Source organism: Sinocyclocheilus rhinocerous, unplaced genomic scaffold (assembly GCF_001515625.1).
Source record: "Sinocyclocheilus rhinocerous isolate Xijiao unplaced genomic scaffold, SAMN03320098_v1.1 scaffold1191, whole genome shotgun sequence".
Lineage (NCBI taxonomy): Eukaryota > Metazoa > Chordata > Actinopteri > Cypriniformes > Cyprinidae > Sinocyclocheilus > Sinocyclocheilus rhinocerous.
Window position 1 is genome coordinate 445,859 of NW_015636560.1, and position 25,936 is coordinate 471,794.

Consider the following 25,936-nt stretch of genomic DNA (forward strand, 5'->3'; position numbering starts at 1 on the left):
TCCAGTGTTTTATTATGATTATTAGTATTCCACACTTCAGGTTTTTGTACAGTTTTACAATGCAGTAGACTTGCTTTTATAAAATGTTGTGTGTGTGTGTGTGTAAATATAAAATACTATTTCAGTGTTTCTACTTTCAAATGTCATGTTTAATTCAATGTGTTACTTGCCATTTACTTGTAATTATTTTGTGAAATTAACTTTTTTCCAAAGTAAATCCCACACAAACTTTTTTTTTCCCAGTATAATTGTGAACTATATTAATCAGTGGCAGAAGTAATGGTGTGTGGTCAGCACTAATAGCCTCGTGGGTAGCGCACCAAAATATGACGCCGTTGTGCTTCAGGAGTCCCGGTTCGCAGGCCTTTCCCGATCCCATCCCCCTCTCTCTCACCCACTTCACTTCCTGCCTCATATTCTGTCCTATCCTAATAAAAAGGCAAAAACACCAAAAATAAATCTTTAAAAAAAAGCAAATATTTGCATCACATTATCACTCTAGATTAATTGTGGGATGTTTTTCGCGTCACTCGCATGAATAAAAACATTGCTTATGCTCTCCTTTCATTTTCTGATACAAACTGGACTTGTGAATAAGCTCTTCTCTGATTGGCTTGTGCGACAACATATGCGAATTTCCCGCTCAAGTTAAAATTTTTCAACTTGCGCGGAAGACGTGATTGAGGCAATTACTGTGCGTTTGTGGTAATCACATTGCCCAATTTGCGTCACCCGGCGCAAATTCGTACCAATTCACGTTTTTGCATTGACTTGTAGGTAATCTTCTTGTGCAAATAATTTAATTATTTTTTGGTGTGCACTCACCATAAGATTCAAGAGATAACACTGTGCTAAGCAGTTTTTTTTTCTTTTTCTTTTTTCTTCTTTCTTCAAGTGTGACTCTGGCAGCACAAATGTTGGCAACTACTCTTTAAACAGACTTGTACAGTAGGCTCAAAGTGATTACAGTTTTCTCTGCATACTTTAGTGGTTTGGTTTTGTTGGAATGCAAATACTTGCAAATTTGTTTAATGGAAGAGTCGCTTCAGTCCACAGTCATCCAGTGGTTAACCCGGAAAATCATCCAAGCATTTCAGATGGTGGACATTCAGGAAAATGGGGCCAACAAACCCATCTTTATCTTCCAAACAATGACATCATGGTACAAAATAACCACAGGGACTGAATGTTCCAGGTGACAGCAAATACAAACTCTCAATATGGAAAAGAACCATTTACTCTGAAATGAAAGTTAGAAACTTTCTTGTGTGTCTGAGGAAACCTCATAAACTGCAAAACTAGAAGAATTTTGAGTCGTGCTTTCTTAAAATATTGTAACGAGTAGTGACTTTCCAATCAATTTCTGATAGCAGTTTTAAACTGGCCCTGAACCATCTTACTGTTCTTATATATAATAAAACACTTTGCATATTAAGTACTTACATGTATGTACTTGGACAATATGACAACATAAGAACACTACCATGTCATTAAACTTGTGTCCAGTGTATATTAGGGTTGGGTATTGCCAACTAACCAACACTGACCTATGATTTGTGGTGCTTTTCCACTGCATGGTACGGCTCGGTACGGTTCACTTTTGGGGGGTTTTCTTGCATACTTTAGGTACAGGACTTGAGCCTGAATTACCTTTTAAGTAGTGCCTGTCATGGGTGCAACAGTGCCACCCTGTGCACTGGAGACACCAGGTGAGTACACCTGCACATAGACCAGTCATGACATAAATGCTGAAGAAAGAAAGGGAAAAAAAACACCAGAACAGATGTGTACGGTGTTGTCCATAATAACAAGTCTGGGTTTCTATAGCACTTCATTGACGGAGCACCCCAGGTAGGTCACGTCTCCCTCCATCTGACCTCCGGTCTAACCGCAAAACATGATCCAGACACAGTTTGACAATTTTCAAACTATTCCTTTTGCAAAATGAAGAAATTAGGCCTTCAATACTTAGCTCATTATCTGAAGCTTTTCTGCATGGTTCACTTTAGTGCCATCTGGTGATCATGAAGATGAAGCACGTGTCCTGTGTTCCATTACAACAATCGTTATTCAATGTATTTTAAAGCGATAAAAGCAGGGGTGCCCAAACTCGTTCCTGGAGGGCCGGTGTCCTGCAGAGTTTAGCTCCAACTTGCCTCAACACACCTGCTGGTAAGTTTCTAGTATGCCTATAAGAGCTTGATTAGCTGGTTCAGGTGTGTTTAATTGGGGTTGGAGCTAAACTCTGCAGGACACCGGCCCTCCAGGACCGAGTTTGGGCACCCCTGGATAAAAGTGATCAAAGTTATAATATCATTTATATGTTACTAAAGTACTTGAGCGCTTACTGTCGTCCCCGAGCTGCAGTGTCAGGTTCCTGCAGTGCAGGACATTGAATCGTCTCCCGTTACTGGAGGCAAACGGAGAGAACATGTCTGCAACAGGAAGCTTAGGTTAACATCTCAAACAAGCTTCATGTGCCAAAACACACACTGTACCATCAATGAACACCAAAACCCAGCAGACTAAAGTTTGGAAACACCTGAATTTGTTTCTCCTGATCTTAAAAACCATTTTATCTTAAGATCGGTAGAAATCGCATTCCAGGATTCTGTATTCCCCACTCAGTTGAAATGGCATTCTGGAGTCGTGGGGGACGAATGCCTAGGACAGTGGTTCCCAACCCTGGTCCTGGAGGCACCCCAACACTGCATGTTTTGCATGTGTCCTTAATCGAACACACCTGATTCAAGTCATCAGCTCATTAATAGAGACTTGAGAGTGTTGGGAACCACTGGCCTAGGGTATGGCAAAGAACAACCGGAGTATGGTGGGGAGCAGGGCCGTCCTTAGCTGACGCGGGGCCCGGTGCGAGGTAGGGGGTGGGGGGGATTGTTGTCCCCCTCGGTCCGTTCGCCGCGGGGCCCTCAAGCACCCCCCTAAGGATGGCCCTGGTGGGGAGGCTAGGGTATGGCAACTGCCATACAGAAACGCCACCCCTGTGCACGAGGTGGTCATGAAGCAGGCCAAGGGTGCTTTTCAAGTTAAATTTGTGCATCCTCGATCCTTTCCTTTCATCTTAGCTCCACCCCAGTTAGGATATGAGGGAAGGATGCAAGGAAAAAAATGAGGATAGCGGAATCAAAGAAACGGTTATTTGTACATTGTAATATTCTTGATCACTCAAGCGTCACTTCAAAGCGTCATCAGCTGTGCTAAAGCGATCTGCCCTTATGTTGTTAAAGTTTGTTATTTAAGACATAATAAATATTAATAAAGCAAGATGCCCTGTGGAAATATATGACATGTATGAGTTATTTAATCTGCAAAGGTCAAATATAAATTAAAATGATTACGACAGATGTGAAGGGGGAGGAGAATTTATGTGCATCAGGTTTTTCGACTAAAAAGACTTCCGCACAGGATACACCTGTGTATCCTTGCTCATAGCTCCTCTGGAAGCCTCCTCACTCCTTGTTCCTCGACTTCTAGCGGTGCAATTAGATAATTGAGATCCAGGTCACAGTACGGAGGAGCGAGGAAACAAGGAGGGATATTGAGAAGCATCCCAAGAAGTGGTGGCTCCCAAAGTCGGTGCTACAAAAGTCCTGATCCTAGGCCAGAGAGGCCGCCCCAGAAATGCTTAGCAAGCTCTCACTGCACACACCTCTCGAACTTTGGTGGCCGATGTGCCCTGTAACAGATCTCCCTTTCTCTGTGCAGCTTGCCTTTATGTTCCAGTGGACCAGAGGAGCTTCTACAGGCACCTGACCTCCTACCTGGCCACCATCTATGGACACCGTGGCAGGGTGTTTCAAAATACAACAAAAGGTGGAGAGCACCGAAAAAAGCTCCTCTGGGTCGCTTATGTCACCAACATGAGTGTTTTTCTTTTACCCTGCAAAACTCTCCCCAAATACCTGCACTGCTATTTCCTAGAACAGTGGTTCCCAATCCTGGTCCTGGAGAACCCCCAGCACTGCACGGTTTTGGTGTCTCTCTTATCTGACACACACATTTGAGGTCTTGGAGTCTTCGCTAATGAGCTGATGAGTTGAATCAGGTGTGTTTGAATAGGGAGACATCTAAAATGTGCAGTGTTGGGGGTTCTCCAGGACCAGGATTGGGAACCACTGTCCTAGAAAATTGTGGCCTAATTGTTGGAGAGTCGGATGCAGGTTCGAGTCTCAGCACTGGCAGGAGTTGTAGGTGGGTGGTGTGAATGAACAGTTCTCTCCTCTACCCTCAATACCAAGGCACCAAACCCCCAGTTCACCTTCATATTCAAGAAGGTCAGGCACAAAAATAACTGTGTCCATGCCCTTTCACCACGCGTCTTTAGTAAATCCTGACAGTAATAATTTAACGGCAAAAGACGGTTTGCGCCGGTACAAGCTGTTAGTAAATCTGGCCCTTTGCTATGTGAATCTCTGACATCAAAATATTTGTTTGAGCAGCTCAGAAGAATCTATTTCAGTAATAAAGGGAAATTAATCCCCTTGTAGCCCACCTACCACAGCCCTGCACCTAGAACATCGGTCCTGGAGAGCCGCAGCCCTGCAGAGTTTTGCTTCAACCCTAATCAAACACAGCTGAACAAGCTAATCAAAGTATGAAGGGTTACTAGAAAGCTACAGGCAGGTGAATTTTAAATAGAGTTGGAGCTGAACTCTGCAGGGCTGCGGCTCTGCAGGACTAGAGTTCGCCACCCCTGACCTAGAGCCTTATTCACAGTCTGATCTTGGAGCTTTGTCTTTGCTTTTGTCGCTACTCACTGGGGATTTGTTTCAAAAATGTGTAAACAAATCCCTGTGCACCCTACCCACCACCGTATTTGTGAGTTGCCATTGGGGTTTCAATTCGCCTTTGTCATTTAAAATCGTAACTTGATTAAAAATCGAGATTTGCTGGGGATTTGTTTCAAAAATAAACTGAAACGACTACTGAAACGTTCATGTTTTCGGTCACCATTTGGCAGGGTTAAACGCAATGTGAAAAGCCCTACTGAACTCTTCGGGGCAACTTCATTCTTTATTGAAAGTAATACCAAAATCTTATTTTATAAATAAGAATACCATTTATCATCACAGAACTACCTTAGAGCTTGTGGCGAATCAGTTTTGGAAAGATGTTGTGTTGTTGTTCACTTTGTCTGTGAAGAATGGTTTTGCTTCCAGAATCACTTCAGTTTTAGCCTGATAAATGTGTGCGGTATTAAATCTTGTGGGTACAGTACGAACAACATTGTTTAATTCTAAAATGTATAGAGTATGAACAGCTGGAGCATCAGTCCTAGGGCCCCATTTATAAAATGTGCGTACACACAGATTTGATCTTAGTGCGTACGCTTAAATCCACGCCAACGCTTATATTTGTAAAAGCTGGCTTTGACGTGGAAATGTGCTTAGCGTCACGTCAGGGTCTGAGCAGACGTACGTACTTTTTCTTGTCGGAGTACTGCAGGTTTTGGGAAATGTGAGCTGTTCTTGCAGCACACAGTTCTAAATTAAAGGATTTGGACGATGACTGGTGATCTTTTATATGTTAATGGCCTTGTTAAATCTCAAAAGATCCAAACTAATTTGTAGTGCTTCTCAAGATCAAGATCATTGTATTGCGCAGCAACTTATCCAAGTTCAGGATTTCCAGTCCTCTGTGTGTGATGTCACTAGGTTTACTCTTCCCCAGCTCCTTCCTCTTGCTCCATCTCTACCAGAGCTGCGTGACGGCTAGCCTGTGAGCCCTCTTTGAAGAACACCTTCTTGATGACTCCTGCTTTTGGTGCACGGATTGTATGCTGCCCAGAAAGAGAAGGACCCGATCAGTTATAATATGGACTATAACGTGCACTTAATGAGAAAGTGACAGAGCCTCACCTCCATTTTCATGGCAATCATCACCATTAGAGGATCTCCTTTCTGGACAGAGTCTCCAGCCTTGACTAAGACCTAGAAACAAAGCAAAGGCAAGTTCCAGAAGTTGCTTTTTGGGTTCCATGTAGATTAATTAATAGTTTGATTTGGGATGCATTATTCTGGTCTCACACAAACTGGGTTTCAACCACAGATGCCTTAAATACCTTTTCGATAGTGCCTGTCATGGGTGCAACAGCGCCACCCTGTGCACTGGAGCCACTAACACCAGCCAGGAACTTGGGCACAGGTATGTCCACCTGGGCACTTCCCTCCTAAACAAGGGCAAAAACAAAACACAAAAGATCATCAATAGTCCTGACTTAATGGTGAAGTGTAATATAAGGATGAAAGAAACCCACCATAGAAAAGATGTGTACGGTGTTGTCCAGAATGACTAGTTTGGGTCGGGACAGCACTCCATTGACGGAACACCACAGGTAGGTCACGTCTCCCTCCATCTGCAGCTCTCCTGATACATGAAACACCTGACCTCCAGTCTAACAACCACAAATGAAGACGTGTGAAAGTTCATGTTTAGTACATAATGACACTTAACTTAAGACTATGTGAAATAGGGGGGGGCGATATACCGGTAGACACAATTAACCGGAGATAAGCTTAAATATATATATATATATATATTCCAGAATGACTAGTTTGGGTCGGGACAGCACTCCATTGACGGAACACCACAGGTAGGTCACGTCTCCCTCCATCTGCAGCTCTCCTGATACATGAAACACCTGACCTCCAGTCTAACAACCACAAATGAAGACGTGTGAAAGTTCATGTTTAGTACATAATGACACTTAACTTAAGACTATGTGAAATAGAGGGGGGGGCGATATACCGGTAGACACAATTAACGAGATAAGCTTAACGAATTAACGAGATAAGCTTAAATATATATATATATATATATATTGGACTATCGTCTCTATTGTGGTTACATGCTCACGTGATGTTGATGTGCTGCGTGGCCATGAAAACTTATCGTTTGCACACATTTTTAAAGCATTGCAGTTTAAAAACAAGCCACTGAAACGCAATCAGCAGCGAAAGAGAATTAATTCCGCTATATGTACGTGCTGTCAGAGAGGCGCGTGCACATGAAGACGGTTATTTTTGCCGCTTTATAGGCCTTGAACGGTTAAATACACACACACTAGTGTGTGTCAAAATGCCGTCTTTGCAAGTATTCTCGTAAACACAGTCATTTATGTCTTAAGGTAAAGCAAATGGCTGTAACAGTATTGGATACGGGCAGCTCTTAAAGTGACAGCAGTCTAATATTCCTGCTTTCTGTCATTCATGTTAATCAAACAACAAAAGAGAAAATCTCTCACTGCTCAAGACTAAATCACTTTTGTAACTTTAATTACAATAAATATATAGTTAATTTACACAGTGAAGAATATGCAGTGTTTTTATACATTTGATTAGTTTATAAAAATGTAGCATTTCTTATTTATTTGTTCTACTGTAATTTTTTTCTCCTATTGCTTGTAATTTTTAGTGTTGCTTGTATTGTTAGTTTCTTATTTAATCACTGACTGTTTACTTGTCTTCAGTGAGCTAGAGTTTTTATTTATTGTTTTAATTTTTTTTATTTAGGCTAGCATTAGTTTTTTGTGATATGACAAGAATTATGACATTTCTATGGTATCAAAATGTTTGATATCATAAAGACCTTATTTAAAGCAAATTTAAAGCAAAAATATATAACTATTGTGATTATATATATATATATATATATATACACATGCAGGTTTGCATATAACATTTTGCAGTCTAAAACAGAATTTACCTCCATACAGTATGTCCCATCTGGATTGTAAGTAATAGATAATGCCACTTCTGCAAAAGAGATATTAATTACTTATTAAATAATAGCAATGTCAGAAAGCAAAATAATGGTGCTAAAAATGAGCTTTGTTTTCTTTAAGCGAAATATAATTGACTATATTTGAAGACACTTCTTGGTGAGATTCACTCGTCTATACAGATCTTGCTGTGCAGATTCTATTTAAGGCTTCTATAGTGATCATTCAGAGTGAAATCATGTTGACAGGTGTGTATCAGTCACTGCTTCGGACTGTGTGTGTGTGTTTATCAGAGCATGAGCGCTTACTGTCGTCCCCGAGCTGCAGTGTCAGGTTCCTGCAGTGCAGGACATTGAATCGTCTCCCGTTACTGGAGGCAAACGGAGAGAACATGTCTGCAACAGGAAGCTTAGGTTAACATCTCAAACTAAGAAATCAGGAAGGGGGCCAACACTTTTTCACACCACTGTATACCTCTCGAAATTTAATTAGCATAATACAAACACAGCAACAAAAATGGTTCTAATATTTTAACATGGGGGAAAAAAATCAATTATTTAAACTGTAAAAAAAACTAACGATCCGCGTTCACACGGATCTGTAAAAACAACTTAAAACGCTGTATTATGCATGCAAGGCCAGTATTTGGCGATTTACTTGACACTACATGAACACGCAATCCAATCGTCTCCCGTTACTGGAGGCAAACGGAGAGAACATGTCTGCAACAGGAAGCTTAGGTTAACATCTCAAACAAGCTTCATGTGCCAAAACACACACTGTACCATCAATGAACACCAAAACCCAGCAGACTAAAGTTTCGACACACTTGAATTAGTTTCTCATGATCTTAAAAACTACAAACGATGCATTCTCACCACTGGTTTGGTTTCTGTACATCTCTGTATGCTGTTTTTCGCGGAGCAGCAGACCCAGGGCGGCCTGACAGAGCAGTGCATCGGATGGCCTTTGAGCTGCTGGGAACAGCTGATCATAGTGCTGCGGGATGAAGCTGGTGTGAACGTTTCCTGCCTCGAACTCCGCATGCCCCGAAAGACTGAGTAAGAAGTCGATGTTGGTGTTGAGACCCACAATCTGTGAAATAGACATACACGATGTTAATATTAAGAATACTGAAGGAAGTCAAATTCTGATTCAGTTGTTCAGGTTAAGTAAATTATGCAGTAGTGTTGTTTTTAAATGTCTTGGAAGTGTATGATTCAATATGTTACAGAGTGGTGGCCAAACTTGTTAGAACACTAGTATTTTCAGCAGCTAAAAATGGTGTCAAGTCAGTTATTTCTATCTTTTGCTGTAGTGTGTCAGTAGGAAATATCAGTTTACATTTCCAAACATTCATTTTGCCATTATTTGTAACAATCCAGTGAGATTTTTGCCTGACGACAGCCAGTGGTCCACACAGAGATCTGATCTGATCATCATCCAGTCTGTCTGGAATGACATGAAGAAACAGAACAAACTGAGACACACTAAATCTAGAAGAACTGTGGCAGCGTCTCCAAGATGCTTCAAGAAACCTAAACCTTTCCTACTGACACACTACAGCAAAGGATAGAAATAACTGACTTGAAACCATTTTTTAGCTGCTGAAAATACTAGTGTTCTAATCATTTTGGCCACCACTGTAGGTGCGGTCACATTTATTGTTGGTCTGCGAAATTTTGCTGACAAAATCCAGTCATTTCGATCGCAATCCGTGCGAATGGCAAAAAAGCTCCTCGCGCAAACTTCGCTCGCATTTGGTTTGCTTGGTTTGAAAGTGCTGCAATATTGACAACGGACAACAGACCTTTCCTCAGCAAAATTTCGCTCAATTATTTAAACTGTAAAAAAAACTAACGATCCGCGTTCACACGGATCTGTAAAAACAACTTAAAACGCTGTATTATGCATGCAAGGCCAGTATTTGGCGATTTACTTGACACTACATGAACACGCAATCCACATGCGCACGTCGTCACCATTTTTCTAATTCACATTTTTGTAGTTTATACAGAGACAATAATTGTATCATTTTCAAAAACTTGCACTTTGAAACCTGTTATCAAAAAGTTTGTTTTGAGGCCCCCAAAAACGCCACTGTCATGTAAATGAATGGCCAAAACTGCCATTTTTTTTGGTTGTTGTTGTTGAAAACCTCCTCAAACTGTTTTATTTTTTTCACCTGTAAATGGTAAATCATAAGTCACGTGAGATTAAATGTAGAGTACCTTCTCGAACCCCCGTCTCTATGCGTGTGCACTGATCCCCCTGCGGCGTGGACAGGTGTAGCAGCGGCCCCGCTCCGGGAAGGAAGTTGTTATTGGGGTCTTCGGCGTATATTCTGGCTTCAAAAGAATGACCCCGCAACACGATCTGCTTCTGAGAGAGGGGCAACCTCTCCCCCGCAGCCACCTGATGAACGAAGACACCACGTCTGATTAAAAAAAAAACGAATAAAACTGATTAAGTGTAAAGAAAGGTGCGATTGTGACCCCTTGTGGACGAATCTGCAATATTTGGGAAACAAGTGAATATTTTCAGTAGTTTCTGAAGTCCATGAGCTTGATCTTACGCGCAGTTGCCACTCCACCAGGTCTGTGCCCGTGATCATCTCTGAGACGGGATGCTCCACCTGCAGACGCGTGTTCATCTCCATGAAGTAGAAATTGTGCTGCGCGTCCATGATGAACGCGGTCACATTTATTGTTGGTCTGCGAAATTTTGCTGACAAAATCCAGTCATTTCGATCGCAATCCGTGCGAATGGCAAAAAAGCTCCTCGCGCAAACTTCGCTCGCATTTGGTTTGCTTGGTTTGAAAGTGCTGCAATATTGACAACGGACAACAGACCTTTCCTCAGCAAAATTTCGCTAACGCAACCGTAAAGATTAGAATGAGTGCTTACGTTGTATTGTCGAAGGCAGTATCTGAGTCTCTTCAGAGCGGCTGAGCGATCTTCCCCCCAAACCACCAGTTTAGCGATCATTGGATCATAATGAGCAGACACTTCATCACCTTACATATGTTCAACAGACATACAGCAGTTAGCAACCAATCATAATTAAAAATAATTAACTTATAAATGCATTATTTTAAAGACGCTCCATAAGTGTATTCTCCACTACACACGATTGTCGATTGTATTGTCATAATTATTACGTATTTTTCCTTCAGACTTTAAAGCTGCAATGCCACAGATGTTTTATGGTTTGTTGTGACGTACATCCATGTGTTTTGCTGAATTTATCGGCCGATATGAGCCTGTCACAGATATATCTGCATCGGCATATATGCCACCGATATGAATTTTTTTTACAGAACTTATAACGCAGATAAAATGCTTGCAGATGGTGTAATTACTTAGTTTGTCCAGCAGAGCGCGCTCAATTGTTTGCAACTGATGACCCAGGTCACAGTAGTGACAGCAGTGTTGCCAAGTCTGTGGTTTTTCTGCGGAATCGGGCTACTTTAACACTGTTGCCGCGGGTTGTTTTTCCATGTCCACGGGTTGAAGCGATCCCAATAACGTGATATTTATCCCATGGAATGCGAATTGTACCAAAGGAACCCCACCAAAAAACATGTATTTTACCCCCCAGAACGCTATTGGGCTAGTTTTGAGTAGCAATTGGGCGGGTTTTGTTGCGAAAACCTGGCAACCCTGAGTGACACAAGCCAACCCTATCACTTCAGTTAAGGAGGTCTCTTTTTCAGGCAGCGCCAGTGTCTTCACGACTCTTAACGGTAAGTTGCTAACTAGTTTGTGAAATACATAACTTACTGTAAAGTTAATAAACAATGACCCCATCTTTTACTCAATGAGCTTATCATACTCATTTGCTACATTAATAGGGCCCGATGATTTCATGGACAGAATCGCGGAATCCAGTCATAAAAACGGAATTTATTGTATAACATGGAATTTTGCAGAATTTGTCATGTGTTTATGTATATATATATTCTGGTTATGTATAAAATGAATTCTATATACAGTACCAGTCAATAGTTGAATGGGAAATGTGTCTAAACTTTAGACTGGTACTGTACTATAGTATATACAAAGAATATCGGCCGATATACCGATATCGTATGGAGCCAGATCGGCCTCAAAAATAATACATTTATAAAACAAAATTCATAAATGCACAGCACAATTTACATTTACAAAATCCGATTCGTAAATTCAAAACACAATTCATAAATACAGAAGTAAAAGCATAAATATTTCCCCAAATGCTCACACAAAAGCATCTTACCTAAATAAATTTAAAATGTTTACACAAATATGTATATATCAAGTTCTTGAACTCCATGAAGTAGAAATTGTGCTGCGCGTCCATGATGAACTCCACAGTACCTGTTAGAAAACAACCGTTCAAACTTCTGCCAAGTTACAGACCTATATTGAATGTTTCACCAGTCGTAATAGTGAATAAATGATTTCCTTTAAATAATTATATTTTACTAAATTAATTAAACGATATTAACAATTAATTATCAAATCAATATATATATATTATCTATTAAAATCGGCAACATAAAAACAATGTGCACTACCATGCAAAAGTGGGGTCGGTATGATTTTTTATTGTTTTTGAAAGAAGTCTCTTCTGCTCACACAGGCTGCGTTTATTTGATCAAGAATACAGTAAAAACAGTAACATTGTGAAATATTGTTACCGTTTCAAATAACTTTTCTATATGAATATATCTTCAAATGTAATTTATTGCTGAATTTTCAGCACCATTCTAATATGCTGATTAGAAACATTTCTGCTGTTGCCAAGTCTGTGGTTTTTCTGCGGAATCGGGCTACTTTAACACTGTTGCCGCGGGTTGTTTTTCCATGTCCACGGGTTGAAGCGATCCCAATAACGTGATATTTATCCCATGGAATGCGAATTGTACCAAAGGAACCCCACCAAAAAACATGTATTTTACCCCCCAGAACGCTATTGGGCTAGTTTTGAGTAGCAATTGGGCGGGTTTTGTTGCGAAAAGCTCACACAGGCTGCATTTATTTGATCAAGAATACAGTAAAAACAGTAACATTGTGAAATATTGTTACCGTTTCAAATAACTTTTCTATATGAATATATCTTCAAATGTAATTTATTGCTGAATTTTCAGCATCATTCTAATATGCTGATTAGAAACATTTCTGCTCGTCATCAATGTTAAAAACGGTTATTCTGCTTTTGTGGAAACTGATACATCTTTTCAGGATTTTTTGATGACTAGGAAGTTGAAAAGAAGTGACACAAGCCAACCCTATCACTTCAGTTAAGGAGGTCTCTTTTTCAGGCAGCGCCAGTGTCTTCACGACTCTTAACGGTAAGTTGCTAACTAGTTTGTGAAATACATAACTTACTGTAACATCTTTTCAGGATTTTTTGATGACTAGGAAGTTGAAAAGAACAGCATTTATTTGAAATAGAAACTGATCTCTTTTGATCAGTTTAATGCGTCTTTGCTGACGTCACATGGCATTATCATCACCTGCTCCTACGTAGTTGACTGCTTTAGCTGCTCGCACCGCGGCCTCTCCGAGTTTCCTCCTGACCTCAGGACTGATGCCCGGCTGTAGTCACACACACACACACAAATCAAGCCAGGGGTGCGTTTCCCAAAAGCATCGTTAGAGAGTGTGTGTGAATATGTATGTTTGTGTGTGTGTGTGTGTGTTTGCGTGTGTGTGTGAGTGTGCGTGTTCTTTTACTCAATGAGCTTATCATACTCATTTGCTACATTAATAGGGCCCGATGATTTCATGGACAGAATCGCGGAATCCAGTCATAAAAACGGAATTTATTGTATAACATGGAATTTTGCAGAATTTGTCATGTGTTTATGTATATATATATTCTGGTTATGTATAAAATGAATTCTATATACAGTACCAGTCAATAGTTGAATGGGAAATGTGTCTAAACTTTAGACTGGTACTGTACTATAGTATATACAAAGAATATCGGCCGATATACCGATATCGTATGGAGCCAGATCGGCCTCAAAAATAATACATTTATAAAACAAAATTCATAAATGCACAGCACAATTTACATTTACAAAATCCGATTCGTAAATTCAAAACACAATTCATAAATACAGAAGTAAAAGCATAAATATTTCCCCAAATGCTCACACAAAAGCATCTTACCTAAATAAATTTAAAATGTTTACACAAATATGTATATATCAAGTTCTTGAATTAATTAACAATCCACATTTATGAATGATGTTACATGTATTTATGGATCGTTGAATCTGCATTTGCAAATCGTCACATGTGCGTGGACTGCTTTGAATTTGTGTGTGGTATTTTTGAGACCTTCCTGGCAGGTTAAGAATCATAAATATATTTTTTTTGGAGGATGTTCCGTTCAGCCAATCACGGTGAGCTTTTAATCCACCAATCAAAACACTCCTTACTGAACAGACTCAAGAAGCTCAACGCTGCGGTGTTCGGAGATTTCGAACAACACACACAAGCGAAGAGATATAGCATGGGGGATGAAAACCACACTCAACGAGTGAGTAAAGTCGTTTTTTATCTGATGGCATTTTCTTATGATTATAGCTGGTCGCAATGGTAACTTTAGAACCCACTGACTACAAATCGTATTTAAAATTATGCAATAGTTTAGCATCGAAATCGTTGTTTTACTGATTGTTTATCGCCCATTCATCCTGTGATTACTAAAGTGTTCCTACAAACACCAGTTATAATATAAGAAAGCTGGCGTGGACTAACAACTTTGTAACACTGCACACTTAATTAACTAAAACAACCTTTAATCATAAGAAAATGCCATCAGATAAAAAAACGACTTTACTCACTCGTTGAGTGTGGTTTTCATCCTCCATGCTGAAATCTCTCCGCTGTGTGTGTTCGAAATCTCCCTTCGGTGGTGATAGCTGTTTTTAATGCCTGATCAAAAGTCATTGCGAATCTGATAGCCTACTACTACTAATAACAACAACAGAACACATTACATAATTGTTGTTATTAAATGAAATATCTGGACATTTAACACTTATTTGATAACATTACAGATTGATCTGAATAAACAGGGTATGTGCAACTTTGGTGTATAAGACAGCAGGCTAACCGGGTAGCTGTATTTTGTGCAAAAGATATAAATCATAATGTGATTTTGTAGAAATTGTAATCAGGTGCTAAAAAAAAGAGTACCCATTAAAATGTCTTTACATCAAGGACCCGATCATAGAAACAATGCACAGTACAAGCGCAGCGTTGAGCTTCTTGAGTCTGTTCAGTAAAGAGTGTTTTGATTGGTGGATTAAAAGCTCACCGCGATTGGCTGAACGGAACATCCTCCAAAAAAAGATATTTATGAATCTTAACCTGCCAGGAAGGTCTCAAAAATACCACACACAAATTCAAAGCAGTCCACGCACATGTGACGATTTGCAAATGCAGATTCAACGATCCATAAATACATGTAACATCATTCATAAATGTGTGATGGAAATTAATTCAAGAACTTGATATATAAATATTTGTGTAAACATGTGAAATCTATTGGTAACAACGGAACTTGTGACCATAGTTGCTTTAGGGAAACGCACCCAAGGTGGGTTTCATTAACACAAGCATACATCACAGACTTCACCATAATGCAGAAGATGCAGAATGTCATATTTATACCCCTGGAGCCTCCTCGATGATCTTCTGGTGTCGTCTCTGTACACTACAGTCTCTCTCGAACAGATACACCGCATCGCCGAACTGGTCACCAAACACCTGCACCTCAACGTGTCTAATGCAACAACAAACACTCATGTATTACATCAGAAATGTGACCCTGGAGCACAAAACCACGGGTATATTTGTAGCAATAGCCAAAAATACATTGTATGGGTCAAAATGATCGAGTTTTCTTTTATGCCAAAAATCATTAGGATATTAAGTAAAGATCATGTTCCATGAAGATATTTAGTAAATTTCTTACCGTAAATATATCAAAACTTCATTTTTTATTAGTAATACGCATTGCTAAGAACTTCATTTGGACAACTTTAAAGGAGATTTTCTCAATGTTTTGATTTTTTTTGCAGCCTCAGATTCCAGATTTTCAAATAGTTGTATCTCGGCCAAATATTGTCCTATCCTAACAAACCATACATCAATGGAAAGATTATTTATTAATCAGCTTTCAGATGATGTATAAATCTCAATTTGAAAAAAAATGGACCCTTATGACTGGTTTTGTGGTCACATATATCGCATGTACTGAGCCTGATCAACCAAACAGACCTGGGGTTCTCAACAAACTTCTCGATCAGCATCACGTCGTCGTTGAATGACTTGCGGGCTTCTCTGCGAGCCGATTCCAGCTGCTCGTGAAACTCTGCTTCAGAGTGTGCGATTCGCATTCCCTGCGCGAGGCGGTGCAAATAAAGCGTTGTGATTTCAAGTATGCGTATTATTACAGAACGGTTCAGTGCAAACACAACCTACCTTTCCGCCGCCGCCACGAACTGCTTTGATCATCACAGGGTAACCGATCCTTGCGGCCTCGCTTTGAAGTTTGCCATCTGATTGGTCCTCTCCATGGTAACCCTCAATGATGGGCACGCCAGCAGCTGACATAATGTGTTTAGATGTGCTGAAACAAAAACAAAGACCGACTGAAACTTAGAAACTAGAAAGGAAAGTTTAGTTAAATGTTGGCTAGACAAAGCTTTGCCTGAAAGTTAAAGACTACACTATACAGATATTCAGGCATTGCTAGATAAGAATTATACTTTTATGGAAATAATATACTTTAAACGAATATACTGAATGTAATGTTTTAGGAAAATGTGCAATTTAATGAAAATGTATTATAGTTAATTAATATGAAATGCAATTAGTTCAATGCAACTATATTTTATGTAATTTCATAATTCTGTTGTTTTTTAAATAAAGTGTACTGCTGACTTTACTGATAAATATTACAATATTTTTTAGTTTACCATAAATGTAATTTCTATTGAAACTTATGCCATGTACTTAAATATACTTTGTAAAAATGAAGTTGCAATTAAATATAAACTTTAAATTCAATATCAAATTACGTAACTTGTATTTTAATCCATTAAATATATATATATTTTTACATCCCTTGTGAAAATTAACCATGGTTTTATTATAGTAAAAGTGTAGTAACCATCGTTTTTATTTTTTTGTAGTAAAACTATGGCTAATTTTCATAAGGGATGTGCTTTAGCATGTTAGTCAACACCTCAAAATAAGCGTACGTCTTTAAAGCACGACAAAAGATTATTAAAACAATAATTATTTAAAATGTACTTTCAAGTAAATCTTAATTTGATATTACGAAGGGCACTTTTTAAAAGTTAACCTTAACGGTCTCTCTTTAAGTACACTTAAATGGCCTTTATTTTGTTATTTATTTGTGTACATACAGTATTTTCTAAATATTCTTTTAAGATCTGAAGTACATTCAAACGATTAATCGCATCCAAAATAAAAGTTTTTGTTTGCATAATATATATGTGTGTGTACTGTGTATATTTATTATGTATATATAAAGACACATATTTATAAATACATTTAATATATAAACATAACATATCTTTCATGTGTGTGTATTTATATTTTATACATAATAAATATACACAGCACACACACATATATTATGCAAACAAAAACGTTTATTTTGGATGCGATTAATCGTTTGACAGCACTAATATTAAATACAATTAAGCTCACTTTTTTTAGTTACCAGGGCTTTTTTATGGTATTGTTGCACAGCTGCTACAGTCAAACAACTATTTGTGTTTTTTATGTAATGTACCTTTTGATTCCCATGTCCCGAATGGCTGATGACGGCGGGCCGATGAAGATGATGCCTTCTTGTTTGCACAGTTCAGCAAACTCTGTATTTTCCGACAGGAATCCATATCCAGGATGGACCGCCTGACCAAACCAGATTTAATCAAGAAAAAGTCAGACTCCCTATTCAGCTATAAAAAAAAAACCATCTTAACATTAGCACACCTGTGCAGAGGATTTCTTGGCGACATCCAGGATCTTGTCCATGCACAGGTAACTCTGCTGAGATGCTGCTGGCCCGATATGATACGCCTCGTCCGCCTGGCATTACAGACCCAGTTATATCACTATATTATCTGCCTATGATCAGAATATGTGAATGCATGTATCTGTGACAGTTTTCTCTCACCATGGCCACATGCATGGAATGTCTGTCTGCGTCGCTGTACACCGCAACCGAGTGGACGCCCATCTTCTTAGCCGTCTGCATCACCCGGCATGCTATCTCTCCTCTGTTAGCAATGAGGACTTTCTCAATCCGGCCTGTACATAGAGAAACAACACCTATCAGTGGCATTATGAGTTATAATAATAACCAGCATTAGGTAACGACAGCTCTTACCCACAGATGCATGTCTGGTGGATCCTGTGGTCCAGACCGGTGTCCTGCAGACAAGAGAGCATGAGATCTTACTTCATGTGTTTACTAAATAGTCTGAATGGAGTCAAGGGCAAATTCCTCTGCAGAGGTGACCTCTTCGTTTCATGTAAAACCACAATGCATATTAATAACTACAAGATGCTAAACAACAAAGTGTTCATGCAAAACTGTGCACACATATACAGATAACTTAATTATGCACACCTTGCACCAAATATACATTCATTAACAATAACAGCATTTTCTTCCCTAAAATATGACTTCACATCAGCATTCACAAAGATACCCTTGCAATGAAATTCGTATCTCGAAAGGCATTCGTTTAAAAGAGAAATATGATATTTCAAGCAAAGTTTGAATGTCATTTCGGACAGCTCGACTGATATCAGTGATATCAAACTGTTCTGATTTACAACCCCATATGTGATGAACGCTATATTGTTTCTTTATATTTGATAATAAAGTAGTGTGTAACTTACAGCAGGTGTTTGTTTATAGCTCTGTTGATTCGAGTTTTCAGAAACACCGCAGCCATGATCACTGTGTTGTTGTTAGCATATGTAAGTGCAACTAATACGACTCTGCTCCAAAACAGCGCGCTAATTTCATATACTTCATGGGTTTCACAGCTTCATTCTCATAAACTCGATAGAAGACTTCCAAATATTTATACTCAGTTGAATTATTCCGAGTAAAATGTCATGAAAACGATAATATCAGTGATGCTACGTGTAGCCGCTGGAAAAGCAAACGCATTTAGGTTTGTCCTCGTCCACTTACCGTACTTACAGCAGCCAATCAGAAATGGGAGCTTGGAGGCGGGGACTGACGTATGTGTGTAAGGATTGTGGGATATGAAGTACAGTAAGATCATAAATATGCCAGCGCCTTCACTTCAGTTATACTATATAACTTTTGACCCTGTAGCGATTAAAAATAAAACAGCTTACCTCTTGCTTCACAGGGGAGCTACTTTTCTCTGTTTATGAATATAACGTGACACTCACGGGCCAATGACGTGTGTATGCAGTTTCCCGCGAAATCCGTCCCCTCAGAAATAATAAGGTTCCGTTCTAAATCGCATCCTCTCTGAGTAAGTACTTCTTTTAAATAAGTAATTATTTAGCATTACAAGTATATTTTATATAGTATAATAATTAGTAATATGAATGTTGTTCTTCTCATGACAGTGTTGGATGTGCACTTCAGAATCTCACAGAAAGCATGTAATCCGGGTAATTATGTACTTTTTTGTTAAAAAAAATAATGGGGAACATTTCTCGGGTTAAATTGAGTTAAAAAATGTTTTATTGTTTTTTTTTTTTCTTTTCTTCAGACACAAGCTTTTAAAAGTCTTACCCATGAAAACGCCAAATACAAAGTAGTGGGGCATGTTGTCACACTATATGAAGTCTTTTTATTTTTTGGACAACGTTAGAATTAACCTCTGATTCCCCTCAATCGTCAGTTCTCTAATTATAGGCTTAATTTACTTTCAACAAGGCTTGTTTTAAATAATAATAGTCTAAACATTCATTCTCCTATCATTTTGTAATTCACTCAGTTCGTCCTTCAGTTGTTGGAGCTTCATAATCATGATGTAACATTGGCACTTAGTGTTAGTCTTTGCAGTCTAACACTACTTTGGTCAAAACCATTTTCTTATTACAAAAATCTGCATTTTTTTCCCCATGGCGTTTCATAAGAAGTGTTTGAGATTCACATGTAAAACCTACACTTATCGTAATCATTCCCTTGAATGTACACATACCTTGTCATGGACCAAAACCTTCAGACATCAGAATGACCATAGTCTATAAAAAGCAAATTTCTGACAGTATTTCATGTCAATCGCATTTTAATTGTTTACTGAGATAATTTAAAGCAATATCCACACAATGTAACACATAATAAAATCTTGTGATTCATCTTCACATTACACATCTAGAGTCTCAGAGTTGTTCGTAGCCTTGGTTACGGCGTTCTCTGACGAGCACATACGTCAGAATGGCAATGAGGCAAACGGCTGCAGCTACGGCACCAAGAATAATGGGGATCATGCGCTTGTTGTAATCATCCCAGCACTCAACCTCTGAAATCAAGACGTGAGAAATCCTGTTATTCTTGCGTAAATAGGTTAACAGAATATAGATGTGTTTAAATTGATATATGTAGTATATAAAAATAGCATCTCTACGGTCTACGATGTGAAATGTATGTACCTTTTCCAAACGCTTCATTAGCCAGATCAAAGGCTTGAATCTGGAGTGGCACCAGTTTGACTCTGAAGTAGCTTGCCAGTATTAGAGTTGTCTGAGACTTGCATTGGAAGCTTAGGCCATTTTTTGCTTTGAATAGCTTTTCGTGATTTACAACTCCTACGTAGGTCTTAGCTGTGGATTAAATGTATAAAATGTACTTAGTTCGAGATATTTTTTTATGTTAAAATACATTCTCTTAACCCAATTTATTGTTCATTGTCTACTATACAGTAAAGTATGCCATTCGCGGGTTTATCTCCCCCAAAAGTGTAAACAGTGAGCCTCCCAGGCACCATTTACATGCCAAAAAAATGTGTAAACTCTTCATGCGTTTTGTTTATGCATTTTGGCTATTTATTTAAATGACCACACAGTTCTGAGGGCCTGAAAATGCTAACTTTTGAAAACTATGGAAGGCTGACGGTGCCAAAACTCTTTAAACAGTAGGTGAGAAATTTGACCGTGACAACACGCATTGTTTGTCCACATAAATGCTGCAATTTTGAATGTGTTTCTTTTGTATGTGTAGACGCGCACATTCTGGCTGTGTTAAGGCATCAGTTTGCTGCGTTTCTTTAGCACATGTAAAAACGTACTGTTTTACGGTGTTAAGACAACATATTTGAACTTGTCTTTCAATTTGCACACATTCTGGCCATGTTCGAATGTGTAATACTCTTTTAAAGGAGACTGACTTCTAGATTTACCCACATATTAATAATTTCTTTAGTTTATTGCAGCATTGTTTTTCTGATATCTACTGTGCTATAGTAAATTAATTAATCTAATTTAAGTCTGACATCACACACAATGTACCAATGCACTATCCTTATGAACAAATATACACTGTAAAAAATGCTGGGTTGTTTCAATCCAACGTTGGGTCAAATATGGACTAACCCAACTTTTGGGTTAAACATTTAATGTAAAAAATTTACCCAACAGCTGGGTTAGTTCATATTTGACCCAAAGTTGGGTTGAAACAATCCAACATTTTTTACAGTGTAATGTCTGATGTTTGCATACATGTATACCAGTGTACCATTATGACATCCTATGTCTCAAATACAGCAATTTTATCGGCTTCTGTGCATGTTGTCACATTAACACGCACAAACAGTTTGTTTTGACAGGTCAAATTTCACCCGTTCCATTTAAAGGCTTTTGGCCCCATCTGCCTTCCATAGTAAATGATACCATTATGTTCTCTGTGTAAACTGTAAAGTGTGAATTTGTGAAAACGGTAACATTGAGCACATGTGCATGTTTTGTTACAAAGTGACATCGCTAACTACTGGCATACAGTATTCTTAAAGGGGTCATATGATGCTTTTTTAAAGATCATTATTTTGTGTATTTGGTGTAACAGAATATGTTGACATGCTTTAATGTTCAAAAAACACATTATTTTTCAAATACTGTACATTATTGTAGGTCCTCTATGCCCCGCCTCTCTCAAACGCTTCATTTTCTACAAAGTCCCTCCTTCCAACAAGCGCAGTCTGCTCTGATTGGCCAGCTGACCCAGTGCATTGTGATTGGCCGAACACCACAAGCACTCTTTTTAGCTTAACCAATAGCGAGAGACTGGGGCGTGACTACTGTAGCAGGCTGATCCAGAGTGTTTAGCCGGTTTGGGACTAAAGGCCTTCAGTTTTCAGTAAAGGCCTTCAGTTTTTACGTGTAAGCGAGGGTACGCGTACAGTGCATGGGATGCAAATTTCATCACCAGAATAGTATGTGTGTACTATTTGAGCACTGGACGATTTTTATAACATATTTTTGTAACTTTGTAGACATAGATTAGGGGTGTTGAAATTAACCGTTGCATGCGCATTGATTTCACGTGCGCTTAGTGTTTGTTGTCCTAGATCGCGGCTGCGGTTAAATGCACTTGCCTCTCCGAATACTTTTTATGATACGAAATTGATGTAAACACAGTCAGTGTTTGTATACAGTCAGGACAAAACGTCTGATATGTCAAAATAGATCTGTGCATTAGTGTGAATGCAGCCTATTAAAGCTGCCACTGTCTATGATCTCATCAGTAAATCAAACAGCAATAATGCTGAGGAAAAAAGAAAAACCCATAAATTTGATTGTCTGTAAACTTTTGGATACTTAAAGGACTCTCAGATACTGAAATAACTTTTTGTTTATCACTTGTAATTGTCTTTTATTCCCCCCTTTATTACTTTATATTTGCTTGTATGTTTTGAAGCTATACTTATTTGGTTAGGTTCTTAACAATTGTTTTGATTTATTATTAATTTGTAATTATTTTAAAAAGTAGCCTGCTTATACAATTTAATAAAAATGCACAAAATACATTTTACATAATCATGATCAGGGGCGGTTCTAGGGTGAGTAGATATCTGGGGCTTAGCCCAGAGACATCCATTTATCATGTGTCAAAATACATGGGATATGCTTACTAATATATATATATACAATTTAATGATTTGATTTATGCATTTAGCAGACACTTTTATCCAAAGTGACTTACAGTGTATTCAGGCTATATTTTTTTTTACCAGTATGTGTGTTCCCTGGGAATCAAACCCACGACCTTTTGCGCTGCTAACGCAATGCTCTACCACTGAGCCACAGGAACATATATATATATATATATAAACATTCGGGGCTTCAGCCCGCTTAGCCCACCCCTAGCGCCGCCCCTGATCATGATGCATCATGGTATCGAATCAAATCGTTGACATCATAATCGTAATTTAATCAAATTTTGAAACTATCAATGATTTACACCCCTAAAGTAGATCGCACATGCGCAATGACTTGGTTTTGCACTAATCATTTGTTCCACAAGGTGGCAACGCTGGCCGTTGTTTCACAGTAGAAAATGAAACTAAATAGATGGAACAAAAACTTGCCAAAATACTGCACACAGAGACAGAAAACAGTGTAAAACAAGGATAAAAATTGGTTGTGTTTTTACAAGATGAAAGAATTTGATGGAAATGTTTGCGTCTTAATCAAGATGTGTGGAGTTTCTTCTCGACATGTATAGTAAGCGAAATTCAGATTTTTGCCACTTGTTAACTCTCAAACCCCAGATAAAATATTAACATATATTTTTATGATAAGAATAATCGTGATAATAAGTGCGTGATAATGTTTTTTGTAAAGGTTGTAGTGTAATTTATACTTACTCTGGCAATTTTTACAAGGGGGAACAGGTCTCAGAAGACCTCTGACAGTATTCACATAGGAGAGATCACCTTCCTGCAAGTGTGGGGAAATATTGCATTGCATGTTGATTAAGGCTGCTTGTTTTGCACGTTTAACCTCAAAGAGAAAACTTGTCATAGAGATAAAAGCTACTGTAGGTACCTTGATGAAAGTGAACTCCAGATGTCCACCATCAAACTCCAGTGAGAAAACAGACTTTTGGCTCCCACATTCTCCCCTGACTTGTGTAAAGCTGGGATTCACGTTGAAATAATACTTCTTCTGCAATACAAGTGTGGAATACAGTGTGATTACTGCATCAGCATCATGTTAGTATGAAAATCCTGTAAAATTAACAATATAAAAAAAAAACATCATGAGCTAAAGATCAAGACACTCAAATTTGGTGTGGCTGCACAGAAATTGTAGGCATAGCAGAAAAAAACAACAATAATAATAATAATGAAAATGAAAAAATAAAATGTACAAAATTGTTTTTTACATCCCAGTAGACATGACATTGTACTCTTTGAGTGGACTCAATGCATGTGCAATTTTTTCACAGTGAAAAAGATACTGGCAAAAAAAGTGAAATGTTGTTTAATATTATAGAAATAACATACTTTTAAAGAATATACTTAAGTGCAAACTTAATGTAATGTTTTCAGATGTTTAACTGCATATTAATTACAATTAAATGAAAATGTATTATAGTTTACATTTATATTATATTAATTTAGCTGAACATTTAAGTATTTTGTCTTATCCACTTAATTAGGACTTAAGTACATTTTAAGTAACATACTTTTGTCATTTCTATTGAAACTTGCATGTCATGTATTTAAATATGCACATATATTAACTTTAAATGTAATATTGATTAAGACGCTACAGGTAAAATGACTTTACATGTATTTTAGTATGTTAGTTGACGCATCAAAAATAAGTGTACTTTTTATAGCATTCAAAATGCATTTTTAAGTAAAAGCTTTAATTTGACATTAGTGCACTTGTTAAAAGTATACGTAAGAGTGTTATGAAACAACGTACTTAAATTACACTCAAGTGGCTTTTTATTCCATTAATATTACATTATTTGCAAGTAGTGTTTTTAAAATAAACTTAAGATTTGAGGTTCACTACAAGTGCACATTCAATACAATTAAGAGTACTTATTTCTTACAAGGGATTACAATAAGGTTTTTCACTTTACAGTTTGTCTTAATTATGGGCTATTCCATTCCACCATCAAACAATGTAAAATATTAGAAAGATGTACTCTTAAGGATGCTGACCCAGTGTAAAACTGTTGTGCCCATTCAAGTTCTGCACGTTTTTTTCTGAGCCGTTGACAATGGTGGTGGTAAACCAAGTGAGTTCTCACCCCTTTCTAGAATATGCTGAGGAGCTGAATAAAAATGCTGAGAAAATATCAAGCTTACTTTGTTCTCTCGCACCATGTACTCCACTCCCAAACTGGCCCGCACACACACTTTGCCCTGAGGGCTCCTCAAGGTGTACAGAAACTCAGGCGGGATGCTTTCTTTGGGCTGGAGAACGGGTCTCTGGGACAGATTCGTAATGGCAGGATCACTGTTGATGATGGCAGGAACTTCGTCCGCTGTAGCTGAAAGTTGAAGAGGGTTTGAGGCTAGAGAGCTTCCTGTAAGCACAACACAACGGGGGGCTTTAACACCATTTTGTGAAGTGTTAACCAGCACAGAGCTACCAGGACCAATCATTGATGCTGTTAAACTGACTCAGTGTTGCTTTGTTCTGGGTTCTCAGAAATTAGGCTAGAACTTACTAGAACTTTATACTTATAAATCTATTTATAAATCAATTTTTCTCATTATAAATCATAATTTATAAGAATATATGCAAAGTTTTGTACCATTAAAATCACTATTTGACTTCAAATGATAGGCGAATCAACTCACCTAGCCAATGCATGGAAGACAGCAGAAGAAGCAAAGCGGTGTAGTAACTTGCGTGAGTCATTTTGAGAAAGTGGCTCTTGTGTTTCAGGGCAGTTGCTCTTATGGTATCAGCTCTGAAGCCACGGTAAAATAATGCACATGTGGTTGTGGAGGAGGACACTTATGCTTTGATGCTGTCAGCAATTGTCTGACATCAGGAAGCTTCTTTAGCCAAGCCCACGATTAGTAGACCAAGTAATGATATGAGTAAAAACTCTATATTGGTGTAAAACATACAGTATATTCCAGTTCAAGAGTTTTAGTTTTAAATTGAATTTCTAAGCAATCTAGACATCTCTTT

At 38.3% G+C, this 25,936-nt stretch overlaps 2 protein-coding genes across 2 annotated transcripts; both read right to left on the reverse strand.

The window, feature by feature from the left end:
* Nucleotides 1-5,558: 5,558 nt before the first annotated feature.
* mccc1 (methylcrotonyl-CoA carboxylase subunit) lies at nt 5,559-18,975 on the reverse strand. Its single transcript, XM_016562540.1, has 20 exons — nt 18,686-18,975; nt 18,168-18,211; nt 17,955-18,088; nt 17,771-17,866; nt 17,568-17,689; nt 16,226-16,373; nt 16,022-16,143; nt 15,413-15,524; nt 13,240-13,321; nt 12,088-12,097; nt 10,314-10,431; nt 9,949-10,153; nt 9,784-9,797; nt 8,617-8,833; nt 8,047-8,133; nt 7,723-7,772; nt 6,275-6,412; nt 6,080-6,187; nt 5,877-5,948; nt 5,559-5,797 (listed from the first exon to the last, which is right to left on the reverse strand). The coding sequence occupies exons 1-20, from the start codon at nt 18,739-18,741 to the stop codon at nt 5,675-5,677; spliced, it is 2,058 nt and encodes a 685-aa protein (XP_016418026.1). The 5' UTR covers nt 18,742-18,975; the 3' UTR covers nt 5,559-5,674.
* A 1,183-nt stretch (nt 18,976-20,158) lies between these two features.
* Nucleotides 20,159-25,712, reverse strand: LOC107747931 (lysosome-associated membrane glycoprotein 3-like). Its single transcript, XM_016562542.1, has 6 exons — nt 25,597-25,712; nt 25,099-25,319; nt 23,819-23,938; nt 23,638-23,710; nt 20,429-20,599; nt 20,159-20,298 (listed from the first exon to the last, which is right to left on the reverse strand). The coding sequence occupies exons 1-6, from the start codon at nt 25,655-25,657 to the stop codon at nt 20,159-20,161; spliced, it is 786 nt and encodes a 261-aa protein (XP_016418028.1). The 5' UTR covers nt 25,658-25,712.
* Between the last annotated feature and the right edge of the window lie 224 nt (nt 25,713-25,936).